This window comes from Sus scrofa, chromosome 5 (assembly GCF_054392235.1).
Source record: "Sus scrofa isolate SSC_HxYL_T2T_F1_AM1 chromosome 5, Sscrofa_HxYL_maternal_Yorkshire_Landrace_v2.0, whole genome shotgun sequence".
In the NCBI taxonomy this organism is placed as follows: Eukaryota; Metazoa; Chordata; class Mammalia; order Artiodactyla; family Suidae; genus Sus; species Sus scrofa.
This window is the reverse complement of record NC_139387.1, coordinates 67,815,282-67,828,599: the sequence shown is the minus strand read 5'-3', so window position 1 is coordinate 67,828,599 and position 13,318 is coordinate 67,815,282. Positions and strand designations below refer to the sequence as shown.

The 13,318-nt window shown below is 54.5% G+C and overlaps 1 protein-coding gene across 1 annotated transcript; it reads right to left on the bottom strand.

Moving 5' to 3' along the window:
- Positions 1 to 1,026: 1,026 nt before the first annotated feature.
- SL44-1 (basic proline-rich protein) lies at positions 1,027 to 8,891 on the bottom strand. Its single transcript, XM_084957818.1, has 4 exons — positions 8,784 to 8,891; positions 6,756 to 6,855; positions 2,372 to 4,820; positions 1,027 to 1,121 (listed from the first exon to the last, which is right to left on the bottom strand). Exons 1-4 carry the CDS (start codon positions 8,889 to 8,891, stop codon positions 1,115 to 1,117), a joined length of 2,664 nt encoding a protein of 887 aa, XP_084813944.1. The 3' UTR covers positions 1,027 to 1,114.
- Between the last annotated feature and the right edge of the window lie 4,427 nt (positions 8,892 to 13,318).

Genomic DNA, 13,318 nt, shown 5'->3' with positions numbered 1-13,318 from the left:
AGCCGACAGCTCCATGTCCGGGAATGTACTGGACCAGGCAAGACAAGGCTGAAGGCCCAAGGGTGAAAGTCAGGCTGGTGTCTGGGTGTATGCTGCTTTACTGCCTAGTCATCGTGAAAATTACGAAGCTCTGAGGTGGATGGTGGCCCTGGGGTCATCTGAGGCGTGCATGGCATCAATCCCCAGTGGCCTTTAACCGCGGCCTGCCTGGTGAACTGCGGAATCCGGAGAGGGCGGTTCCCCTCTTCCAGGATTTCAGAACCTCACTGATTCAGACTCGGCACCCCTAGCCGCCAACACACTGGAGCGGCCTTCGGGGAGGGGCTCCGACCCTTGCAGCGCCACTGTCGTGGCTAATGGTGCTGATCCCTCCACGAGGCCTTCTGACTGTCTGCCCTGTCTGTTCTTACAGCAGGTTAGCCCGCTGTGATTGATCCAGACACCTCGCTTTTTCGAATACAAAAAGTGCCTCCTTTATGAAACGCACTCAGGATTGCCAAAGAGTGGGGAGGGAGAAAACGAGGGAGGGTGAACACTCAGCCATGATCAAAAGGGGGGATGGGTACGGTGGGCTGGAGGGAACGGGACCTCGCGTCACGTTTGTGCCCCTCGCGGCAGGGTGAATTACTTTAGCAAGTTTAAGGATTTCCTCAGCCTGTGCAGCTCCTTCACGTTGGCTTATTCTCCTTGTTTCCCTAAAATTCCTAGAATCTCAGTCAAAGGTGTGAAAGTCATAACACCGTAGGTACACTGGTGCTGCAGAACCCAGGGAAGGGCAGGGACAGGCCCCTGGCTTGTGAATACGGTGGTCAGTGGGGAGGAGGAGGAGGCCCTGGCAGGTAGAAAAGGACAGAAACATTCTTTTCCGCAAGCAAAGGACGAAGCAGAAATGCTTTGTAGACATGCGGTCCGGGAGGAAACCTGCTGGACGCAAGAGTGACACGGGGTCTTGGATGCTCCTATGCCACGATCCTGGCCCTCGAATGTCAGCCTCCCAAACACCCAGAATGACACGGGGCACTTAGAAACTGGATGCAGATGATTTTATTGGTAATCGAAGCTCAACCGTCACATTCCAATGTCATGGCTCTCCGAAGGACGGGTGTTTTCACGCTCATTTTCTGGAACACAGAAAAGCAAGGTCATAGAGGTGTGGCAGGTGGTTTCTAACGCCGGCCACTCACTAAAGGGAAGCGGGCGAGAGCCCGACATTTGTCCTTCTCTTCTTCCTCCTCCTCCTCTTCCCTGCCTCGTTCCTTTTCGTTCCTGGCCTGAAGGTACCTAGCAGATAATGGGCTCTGCATTGTTGTTGGCCAGATCCTTCTTAGGCTGCCTCTCTCTGAATTGCTGTCTATAATGTGCATACGTGTGTGGTGTGTGAACAAAACAGTTCCTGCCGTATATTCCAGAAGAGCCGAGCAATGAATCCAGCCTGGTAGGGGTGGTGTGTAAAGGAACCACGGCACAGCCAGGTAATGGATGGTGTGCCGTGCTAAAACAAAACCGCAACAACAAAAACAAGGGTCCCGATAGCTCCACCGAGGTCCATGAGCTTGCCTGGCAGAGTTCTAAGAAATGCGTTATTTGAAATTAGCAATGGAGACGTATGCTCTCCTGTGTGGCTAAAGAAGCGTGTGCACTTAAATAGGTAGAAATGTGTCCAGGGAGGTGTCCCACAGCGTGAACCGGAGTACCCTTTCGGGAAGGAAGTGGGGAGGGAGGATGTGCTATGCCTCTGAGAGGTGGCCTCTTGCCTTTCTCTTTACTAGTTTTAACTTGAGCACATGCTGGAAAGGTTTTTAAACTAGCCGTTTTAAATCCAGCCGTATGTATTTCCAGTATTGCTTCGCAGTGACAGTGGACCGGAGAGGCCTGGTCAGGTGAAACCTGAGACAGAAAGACAGTGTGCCTGAGGACGAGGGGACGAGAGGTCCAAGGCAGAGCACAGCTCTCCTTGCTCGTTCCCAGCGCACTTGAGTAAGACAGGTCATGACTGGGGAAAGGCACTTTTTGTCTGCTTCTGAGCGTGGAGAATCACCTCGGATAGGATGTGAAACCTGCCAAGGCTTGCTACTCTATGCCGGGATGTCTGACTGGAAATCCTGAAAACTCGGGCCTGGGGCTAGGCAGGTTCAGCGTGGTTCCAGTTGCTTCAGGGACACCCAAAAGTTTGAGGCGCTTCCTGCGGGCTTAGCAGGTAAAAGACCCAGCAATGTCCGTGCGGTGGCTGTGGTGACCGCTGCCAGGGCAGGTTCAATGCCTGGACAGGGAACGTCCACATGCCATGGGCATGACCAAAACAAGACAAACACTGAAGAGTTCTGCACCTGCAGGGCTTCGGGCCAGGGGAGGAAAGGGAACTGGATCATACCTGTCCTTGAATTCCGGGTCACTGGGGTGGCGGGCCTGGTGGAGGTCTTGGTGGGCTGGGACCTGGGGGTGGTGGGGGAGGTCCGGGCGGAGGTCTGGCACCAGGTGGGGCTGGTCCGGGTGGCGGCGGTCCGGGTGGGGGCGGTCCGGGCGGGGGTCTGGCACCAGGTGGGGCAGGTCCGGGTGGCGGTGGTCCGGGTGGGGGCGGTCCGGGCGGGGGTCTGGCACCAGGTGGGGCGGGTCCGGGTGGCGGTGGTCCGGGTGGGGGTGGTGGTGGCGGGGGTGGGCCAGCGGGTGGGGGTGGTTTCTTCTTTGGTTTGTCACCGGATGGGGCTGGTCCCTGCTGGGGTTCGTCAGCGGGTGGGGGTGGGGGTGGCGGGGGTCTGGCACCAGGTGGGGCGGGTCCGGGTGGCGGTGGTCCGGGTGGGGGCGGTCCGGGCGGGGGTCTGGCGCCAGGTGGGGCGGGTCCGGGTGGCGGTGGTCCGGGTGGGGGCGGTCCGGGCGGGGGTCTGGCACCAGGTGGGGCGGGTCCGGGTGGCGGTGGTCCGGGTGGTGGAGGTCCCGGCGGGGGTCTGGCACCAGGTGGGGCCGGTCCGGGTGGCGGCGGTCCGGGTGGGGGCGGTCCGGGCGGGGGTCTGGCACCAGGTGGGGCAGGTCCGGGTGGCGGTGGTCCGGGTGGGGGCGGTCCGGGCGGGGGTCTGGCACCAGGTGGGGCGGGTCCGGGTGGCGGTGGTCCGGGTGGTGGAGGTCCCGGCGGGGGTCTGGCACCAGGTGGGGCTGGTCCGGGTGGCGGTGGTCCGGGTGGGGGTGGTGGTGGCGGGGGTGGGCCAGCGGGTGGGGGTGGTTTCTTCTTTGGTTTGTCACCGGATGGGGCTGGTCCCTGCTGGGGTTCGTCAGCGGGTGGGGGTGGGGGTGGGGGTGGGGGTGGGGGTGGGGGTGGCGGGGGTCTGGCACCAGGTGGGGCGGGTCCGGGTGGCGGTGGTCCGGGTGGGGGCGGTCCGGGCGGGGGTCTGGCGCCAGGTGGGGCGGGTCCGGGTGGCGGTGGTCCGGGTGGGGGCGGTCCGGGCGGGGGTCTGGCGCCAGGTGGGGCTGGTCCGGGTGGCGGTGGTCCGGGTGGTGGAGGTCCCGGCGGGGGTCTGGCACCAGGTGGGGCTGGTCCGGGTGGAGGTGGTCCTGGTGGGGGCGGTCCGGGCGGGGGTCTGGCACCCGGTGGGGCTGGTCCGGGTGGTGGAGGTCCCGGCGGGGGTCTGGCACCAGGTGGGGCTGGTCCGGGTGGCGGTGGTCCGGGTGGGGGCGGTCCGGGCGGGGGTCTGGCACCCGGTGGGGCTGGTCCGGGTGGCGGTGGTCCGGGTGGTGGAGGTCCCGGCGGGGGTCTGGCACCAGGTGGGGCTGGTCCAGGTGGCGGTGGTCCGGGTGGGGGCGGTCCGGGCGGGGGTCTAGCGCCAGGTGGGGCTGGTCCGGGTGGCGGTGGTCCGGGTGGGGGCGGTCCGGGCGGGGGTCTGGCGCCAGGTGGGGCTGGTCCGGGTGGCGGTGGTCCGGGTGGGGGCGGTCCGGGCGGGGGTCTGGCACCCGGTGGAGCTGGTCCGGGTGGCGGTGGTCCGGGTGGTGGAGGTCCCGGCGGGGGTCTGGCACCAGGTGGGGCTGGTCCGGGTGGCGGTGGTCCGGGTGGGGGCGGTCCGGGCGGGGGTCTGGCACCCGGTGGGGCTGGTCCGGGTGGCGGTGGTCCTGGTGGTGGAGGTCCCGGCGGGGGTCTGGCACCAGGTGGGGCTGGTCCGGGTGGCGGTGGTCCGGGTGGGGGCGGTCCGGGCGGGGGTCTGGCGCCAGGTGGGGCTGGTCCGGATGGCGGTGGTCCGGGTGGGGGCGGTCCGGGCGGGGGTCTGGCACCAGGTGGGGCTGGTCCAGGAGGCGGTGGTCCGGGTTGGGGTGGTGGTGGTGGGGGTGGGCCAGCGGGTGGGGGTGGTTTCTTCTTTGGTTTGTCACCGGATGGGGCTGGTCCTTGCTGGGGTCCGTCAGCGGGTGGGGGTGATCCCTCCTGGCTATCGTTAGCGGGTGGTGATGGTGGTCCCGGCGGTGGTCTGGGTCCCGGCTGGGATTCGTTAGCAGGTGGGGGTGGTCTGGGAGGGTGTCCGGCACCGGGTGGAGGTGGTTTCTTCTTTGGTCCAACATGGGATGGGGCTGGTCCCTGCTGGAGTCCGCCAGCGGGTGGCGGTGGTCCGGGCGGGGGTCTGGCACCAGGTGGGGCTGGTCCCGGTGGGGGTGGTCCGGGTGGGGGCGGTCCGGGCGGTGGTCTGGCACCAGGTGGGGCTGGTCCGGGTGGCGGTGGTCCGGGTGGGGGCGGTCCGGGCGGGGGTCTGGCACCAGGTGGGGCTGGTCCCTGCTCCGGTCCGTCACCAGGTGGTCGTGGTCTCTTCTGATGTCCCTCACCTTGGCTTTCCTCAGGAGGAGGGGGTCTGGGTGGTCCGCCTCCAGGAGGTGGTCTCAGAAACTTCTCAGCGGAGTTTGAGTTTGCATCCTCTAAATCTGTAGAGACCGGACACAGGAATAGGGCACATTGTAGGTGGTACACGCCCCCTCACATTTTGAACCCTGAACACCTTGTCAGCTAGTCCATTTCTGCTGAGCCTGCCTCTCTTCTACCAACAACCTTCCTCCTCACTGCCTCCATCCTCTGCAGACACTACTTTAGTGAGTCTTAATAGAGCTTTGCTCTGGCAAAGAGCGTGTCCCTTAAATTGGGCAAGCGAGATGTTGGAGGTCTCAGAATTCCCAGGGGAGGTCTCCAAGGACAGAAGAAAAGCTAACGCAGTGAAACATTGGCAGTTACTTGTTGAGTCACGGACATAGCCTGCCAACTGTGATTCCAACCCTGGTCACTTGAGTGCCTGTGTGGAAGCCTCATACTCCAAGCCGAGGTGGATCAAATACTGAGAGAGAGAACGAAAGACAACGTGACGGCCCACACAGGATTTGCTGAATAACCGTGGCCAATTTTCATTGGCACAAGGACACAGTTGAATGGAGAGGCAGAGAGAAAAGCCACCCAGACCCCAGTTCTTTGCATTTTTCCATAAACCATATACGTACACCGAGGGGCATTGGGGACAACGAGAACACTGGAAGGCTTGGTGCTCAGTAGACTGGAGGAGGCAGAATTTGAGCTGCTTCCCTCTGCTCTCCTCCCTCAGCTGTCATTTCTGGCCTGAGGGAGCAGGCCACATACTCTGTGGCATCCAAGCCACACATCTCTGTTATGCACCTTAGGGCCCTGCTCGTGGGTCCCTGAGTCGCGGCTGGTAAAGAATGGCCTATAGCCTCTGGGATACTAACATTCATCCAGTCGTGACAAGACAGTGAAAACGACAAGACACTCTAGAACAGAGCAGTTGCTAAAGATAAAAACAGAAAGGAAGTCGATGGAGGATTTGAGGTGACCTATCTGGTAGGAGGCTGGGAAATCCTGCACTGTTGCCTTCAAGGAAGAAAAGCACAAGATAAAGCGCAAAATGCATGCCAGATGCCTTGGAAGATGCCCCAAGTACCTCGTCCACACACCCTTTGCAAGATGCCGTTGCAAAGGGAGGACGACGTGAAGGGGTGACGGGGTGGTTCTTATGCTGAGGGTCCACCACAGACTCCAAAGAGAGGAGGCCCTGGGTTTTCGTTTTGGTTTGGTTTTCCTGTCCCCCTGGTTTCCGGTCTACCCTCATGCTGGTTCAGGTAAAGTGCTGGGTGTTTCTGTGTCTTATTTTCCTGTCCTTCTGCTCTCCCTCCACATGAGACACTTGACCTACATTAACATGGCCTCACCCAGGTGGGGTGACCGGGAGTCAACACGCGGGTACCACCTTCCACAGCACTATGGAATGGGGCGTGTGAATGGGAGCAAATTGCAACCCCTGGGCCCTGGGATCTCTGTGTCTCTGTGGAGAGTGAGCTAGAGAGATTGAGGGTCCTGATCCCTTTCGCTTCAGTAAAAAGTCTGACCCGGGCGTCCCCTCCTGCGTGTGTGTGACCCCCTCTCGCGAGGCCACCTTCTCCCCCTGCCTGCTCTGATGACTGTAATGCCTTCCTGAGGACACTTCTCTGTATTGGTCGGGCCTCCCTGCAGTGCATCCCTCACAGTCGAGTCAGTGAGACGTGTGCAGAAATGCCAGTCTTCCCTTGTCAGTCTGTGGTTCAAGACTCTGTACGGGGTTCCAGGTACACTTTATGTAGCGTCAGCCAGGGTGTGAGGGGCCTTATCCTTGCCTTAAGCACCTGCAGCCCAGGCTTTCCACCTCCCCCGCCCCCTTCTCTACCAGCACCCTCACTCCCGTGGCATCTAACGAACCCCACGCAGAGTCTCAGCAACGCCCCCCCCCCCCCCCCCGCTTCTTGGTGCTTACCAAAAAACGGGCTCCGAGCTGAGCTCAGGGCCAGCAAGGCCACTGAGAGCAGGATCGGCAGCATCTTGGAGGAAGTGCTGCGGTTGTTCTCAGCTCCGTCCTGGGAGAATCCAGGCAGCTTCCTTTATAAAGACCAGCAGGACAATGGTATCTTTGAGCTCCGTGCTGGGCGGACCTCATCACTGGATGGAAAGGTTAGAGCTGAGCTTTAGCCCAGCAGGATGGAGGGGGTAAGAGGGTGTCCGTGTGTCATTTCTCAAAGGTGCAGCATGTGACTTGAGCCCGAGTTGTGAAGGAACAGTGTCCAAGCCATCGGCGCAGACGTCAAAGTTGTTCTGTCATCCTTTGACTGCCATCTGTTCCCTGAGACTGTTGCTCTGTCCTTCGTGGAGCTGTTGGTGTGTGGGCTGTGCATGTGTCTGTGTGTCTGTGTGTTGGCCGTGATCCTGTAGCCCAGACGACGCTGGTCAATATCTCTGGCCATGATCGTGGCCCAGGCTCCATCACTCATGGCCTGTCTGTCCATATGTATATGCTAGGTAGCAAAACGTCTTGCTGATACACACATCCTCTCTGTCTGTCTTTGAAACGTATGTGGAAAAGTGCTGTCGTGCACACACGGGTGGCGGAAGGCTGAGCCTCACTCAGCCTGCCCGGGCCCCCAGAGGTCGTCCGGGAGGCTCTCCCTCCACTTGGTGGTGTGGAACAAAGGTGACCCGATACTCTTCCTTCGTATAAACAGCCTTCGGTGTGCTGGTATTTACCGAAGGCAAAGGTAGACACAGAACACTCCGGGGACCTTCTGGGACAGCACCAAATGCATACACAGTTCCTTGAATGGATCATGTCATTGCATGTGTACAAGACTTTGTGCCGCTTCTTTTGTAAGAGTCCATGTCCCTCCTTCCTGCTAAGCAGTGTTTTCAACTCTTGTTCCCCACTGACTGTTCAGTGGCCATGCTTATGCCATCCTGCTGGACAAAGGGCTATTCCCTTCAAAACCTCCATGGCACTGTCTTGCCCTTCTCTTCTTCCGTCAGTTTCCTTGTTAGCAACTGTGTTCTCGGATCGTTGTTCATCACGGGGAATTTTCTCTGCAAAGTTCTGCCACTCGTTTCTCCCCATCCCCTATCTGAAACTTATTTGTTGATGTTACATCTCCTTCATCAGTCCTCCTGGTTTTAAGTCTCATATCTAAGTTTTTTGTTTTTTGTTTTGTTTTTTTTTTTTGCTATGCTTTTGGGAAGAGTTTTTAAATAGAGCATCCAAACTAGATCGAGGGTTTACTAGGTTTGTTGGCATTTCATTCTAAAATTTGGCAACTAGGTAAGTTTTCCTCGGCAAATGTTCTTCTGTGTTCTTGCTTTTGATGGCCGCACCTGAGGCATATGGAAGTTCCGAGGCTAGGGGTCGAATTGGAGCTGCAGCTGCTGGCCTACTCCACAGCCACAGCAACACCAGGCCTGGCCTGCAACCTTTCCCACAGCCTGCGACAGGGCCAGATCCTTAGCCCACTGAGAGAGGCCAGGGATCGAACCCACATCCTCAAGGACACTGTGTGGGTTTCTCAACTCAATGAGCCACCGCGGGAATGCCCCCTTAATTCTCTTCCTTACCTGCCTGCCTCTTCTCCATTGCTGGCTATTCTCCTCTTCCCAATATTATCCTCCTCAGCTTTTTTCCTTGGATCCTTGCGACTATACGTAGCCTCGGCTACCCGTTATTTCAGAACCGTGTAGGGCTTGTGTTAGTGGTCGGTTTGCAGCCGAGACAAGGGTCATTTTAGGGCAGAGTGTGTGTGTGTATGTGTGGGGGGAGGGTATCAGATGGAGGGCCATGTGGCTGGAAATGCTACACACTGTCCTGCTGGGCCAGTGTTACATGAGTGGGTCCTGGTCTCTGCATGTGCGTGTCAGAATGTGGGCCTTGCTGAAGGGCTGCCAGTAACATTTCAGGACGGCTTCCTCCAGATACCATTGCCCTGGCAAGGTGACCGGGCACATTGCTTCCTTCTCCTGGCGTAGCTACAGCTGTCGTCCCGAAAAGGGACAGCCGTTGGCAGTGTGGGAAAGCAGCATGGCCCCCGCTGGGCTTGTGCGAGGAAAGGAGTAGCTTCTTGGGCTTCACAGGTCCCATTACCGTTTTGGGAGGACTGTCTCTGGTTTCCTGAGACAGTTTTGTGGAAGAGGATGTGGAGAGGCCCCATCCTGCCCAGGTGGCTTCTGGTCACCCTTCAAGTGGGAAAGGAGGGTCAGCGGGAAGGAAGGGAAGGGAGTGGAGTGGCAGCAGACGTGGGTGGGGGCTGTGGAGGGGGCGGTCCTGCTGGAAGGCAGGCTTCCCTTTGGCGTGGTGAGGACTGGAAGACAGCAGAAAAGTCTTCAAAATATCACTCAGCTCAGGACCTTTCACTCCCCTTCTCCGATGTCAGCAGTGCAGGAAAGAGATTAGTGAGGTGCGACGGGATAAATATCAGCTCTGAACTCGGCAGGCACAACAAAAGCAGAGGAAATGGAAGAGCTGGAAGAGAAGGGTGTCAGTCAGGAAGGGTGGGGTGGATGCCGAGAGCAAGACTTGCAGCAGGAGCTTAGGCACCTGCCGATGAGCAGAAGCCCCCAGGCAGTGCCCTTGTCCTCTTGGAGGTGTGCTTGAGGTAGCGTGTCCCCATGAGAAATCCTGACTTCCTGTCTCTTTTAACACCTGCCCTCCCTCACTCTTTTCTCAGTTAACAACTGTTCATTCAGCTACTCTTTTCACAATCTGGGAGTCTCATCCCCACTCTCTCCTGCCCTTTGGCAAACCCAGTTGTTCAAATATACCCCAAATTTGAAACAAGTCCTTTCACAACGTCTTCCAGAAGAATCTGGTCCTGGTGATGACTCTTTCTCTCCTGAAGGACCATAGTGGCCGCCTAGTGAGTCTTGACCATGTTACGCCTCTACCTCATCCCATTCAGTCCTCTTCTCACAATCAGAATGATCCTTTAAAAAGATAAATTAGATCATATGACTTTTCTGCCAAAATACAGCATAGTTCTCCCCACTATACTTATGGCTCAATGTTTGTTTGTTTGTTTTTGCCTTTTAGGGCCACACCAGCAGCATATGGCAGCTCCCAGGCTAGGGACCACATGTGAGCGGTGGCTTCCGGCCTTCGCCACAGCCACAGCCACATTCACACAGGATTCTTAACCCCCTGAGCAAGGCCAGGGATGGATGCCGCGTCCTCACGGATGCTAGTCAGATTCATTGACCACTGAGTCACGACGGGAACTCCTTGATGTGTTTTACCTACTTCAGCTCTTTCAACAACGATTCTCCTTTTCTTTCTAAAGGAATCTTAAGTTCTCTGTGTGTGACAGTATGGGAAATCTTTTTAAACCTTATTATGCTCAAGTTTGCCAGGAACCCCCAAGGGGTAGGTATGTAAAAAAGGAGGAATGTTGAGAGATGGGATAAACTTGTGCTGAGAGAGTGAGTGAATTATACTTGATCTCTCTGGTCTAGGAAGTGTTCATGGGAACTGAAGGAACTGATGTGTCTGGTACATTAGTAACTAAGCACTCTGATGATGTAATGAGCAAATTAAAAGAGCAGTGGACTGTGTTATAAATTGTGTTAAGATGCATTTAATTAAGCTTTGATTGGATTTTGCTAAAATTTCTGGCTGCATTATTATAGTGGTGAATATACTTTATTTCTACTGCACAGCAGAAATTGTTAGAACATGGTACGTCAAGTATAATAAAAAGGTTTTTTTTAATTGTACAACAACTACAACTAATTGGGTGTCATGTTGATTGGCATCTAGTAAATAGATTAGGGCAGAAATCCTAGGAACTGATTGTGACATTATGTTTCCAAAAGATGGACACCTCCACCCCAGCTGTGCTCTCTCGTTCTCTCCAGCATAGCTGCTTTGGGGGAAGCCAGCTTCCTGTCAGTGGGAAGTCCAGGGAAAGGAAACCTAGCTGGTGTGTTGTGAGAACATTCGGCCTATAAAGAGGTCCATGCGCTGAGGAACTGAGGCACCACTAGCACCTGTGAGTGAGCATGGAAGCAGATCTCTCCCTGGATCTTGGGAGGACTACGGCCCTATGTGACAGGCTGGCTGCCACCTCCCGAGAGACCCTGAGCCATAACCACCCAGCCAAGTCACTCCTAGGAACGTAAGCCACAGAAACCATGAACCAGTAGATGCCGATTGGTTTAAGCTGCTCAATTTGGGGCAATTTATTGCACAGCAACAAATGAGCAGATCACCTTCTATAAATTAATATCTCACCTCTTTGAGAGGAACAACTCTTGCAGGAGACTCAAAGATACCAGTCTTTAAGGAAAACATACCCTTTCCTCAGCCTGGCTTATATTCTTAGAATCACCGTACAGGAGGAAGTTTTATTGTTCTTGTTTTAGTTTGAACTCTGATAGATGTTGCCAGCTCAGGAATGGATTATGTTTTATTTCTTCTACTGAATGAAAGGATATTGGGCTTCCAGCTCATTCTAGCACCAATATTTTCCATCAGGAGATTCCCATGATGGAGTTGCCTTGTGGCACAGCAGATTAAGTGTCTGGTATTGTTCTTGTAGCCCGAGAGTTGCTTATGTGGCACGGATTTGATCACTAGCCTGGGAATGCACCTGGAAGTCCCTAAAGTGTAGGCAAACATCTCATAGAAGAACGTGTGATCCAATGTGCATAATCAGAAAGTAGGAGAACCCGTAACACTTGTCAACTATATTCAAGTTCCCAGAATCAGATGAATTGCACCTTTGGGGATAGGAAACTTGTAGATGTGAGCTGAAAGACAGAGCGTTTTGAGATAAGGCAGTTCCAGGAAAGATGGGATCATAAGGAGAAGAGTTTAGAATTCCTGCCCCATCCAAAATGGAATAAGATAACAATAGACGGGAAAAAAAAAAAAAAGAAAAAGCGGGGTGGTGATCAGTGCTTAAACTGTAGGAAAGGTGTCAATATGTCGGCCAGCCGGCCAACATCCTCATCTTGGTGGAAACTCCTTCAATACTTGTGGTCCCATGAAAGATTCTTGTCATAGTTTCCCTAACCCCAGGCAACTGGGGCTCATGTATTTCTGGGCCAATCACAATACTTAGCTTTTATCATAGTGATTGGCTATGGAATTGGCATATGATTAAACATATGTAGTCCTTGCTTTCCCAGTGGAAGTCTTCCATAGGAAAATATATGAATGGGTTGCTCAGATGAGGGACTGCATATGGAGTTGCTGGCAGTCCTTTTGGCAGCCACGTGGAAAGAACTAGAGGTGGATTAAAGCCTTTTGATAACATTTTTGAGCCACCAGTCCAGTCGTATTTGAGGTGCCTGTTATTTACATATTTCATTTCCCCTCTGTACTGAAGGAAATTTTAGTAGGGTTTCCTGCACACGGAGTCAGAGAATCTTGGAGGAAAAAAAAAAAAAAAAAAAGAACACTGATTGGATAACACAAAATTTGAAATATTTCTGCCAGAAACAAATAGTATCAAACTTCCCAAAAAAGAAAGCAGCAGATTTTTGTTTTTATTTTCTTTTTTGTCTTTTCTAGGGCCGCTCCCATGGCATATGGAGGTTCCCAGGCTAGGGGTCAAATCGGAGCTGTAGCCACCGGCCTACACCAGAGCCACAGCAAGGCAGGATCCGAGCCCCATCTGCAACCTACACCACAGCTCACGGTAACGCCGGGTCCTTAACCCACTGAGCAAGGCCAGGGATCCAACCCGCAACCTGATGGTTCCTGGTCGGATTTGTTAACCACTGCGCCACAACGGGAACTCCAAGCAGCAGATATTTTGTGAAACAACTAAAATCATTCTGTCAAAATGCTGTTACTCTGTCACTGTACGCAGACGACATGATACTATACATAGAAAACGCTAAGGACTCAACCCCCAAACTACTTGAACTGATTAATAAATTCAGCAAAGTAGCAGGCTATAAGATTAACATTCAGAAGTCAGTCGCATTTCCGTATACCAGCAATGAAATCTCAGAAAAAGAATATCAAATACCTCGGAATACACCTGACCAAGGAGGTAAAGGACTTATATGCTGAGAACTATAAAACTATAATCAAAGAAATCAAAGAAGATGTAAAGAAATGGAAAGATATTCCATGTTCCTGGATTGGAAAAATCAATATTGTAAAAACGGCCATACTACCCAAAGCAATCTACAGATTCAATGCAATCTACAGATTCAATGCAATCCCTACCAAATTACCCATGACATTTTTCATAGAACTAGAACAAACAATCCAGAAACTTATGTGGAACAGCAAAAGACCCAGAATCGCCAAAGCAATCCTGAGAAACAGAAACCAAGCAGGAGGCATAACTCTCCCAGACGTCAAAAAATATCACAAAGCCACAGTCATCAAAACAGTGTGGTGCTGGTATCAAAACACACAGACCAGTGCAACAGAATATAGAACCTGGAAATAAACCCTGATGCCTATGGTCAATTAATCTTTGACAAGGGAGGCAAGAACATAAAATGGGAAAAAGAAAGTCTATTCAGCAAGCATTGCTGGGAAACCTGGACAGC

Bases quoted from the DNA above. Each gene is read 5' to 3' on its own strand.
- SL44-1 (XM_084957818.1), bottom strand. From the start codon at position 8,891: ATGGGACCTGTGAAGCCCAAGAAGCTACTCCTTTCCTCGCACAAGCCC. The intron at 6,856-8,783 runs GTAGCTACGCCA...GGATTCTCCCAG, and splicing joins CCCTTTTCGGGACGACAGCT to GACGGAGCTGAGAACAACCG. The intron at 4,821-6,755 runs GTAAGCACCAAG...CGGACCACCCAG, and splicing joins AGCTCGGAGCCCGTTTTTTG to ACCCCCTCCTCCTGAGGAAA.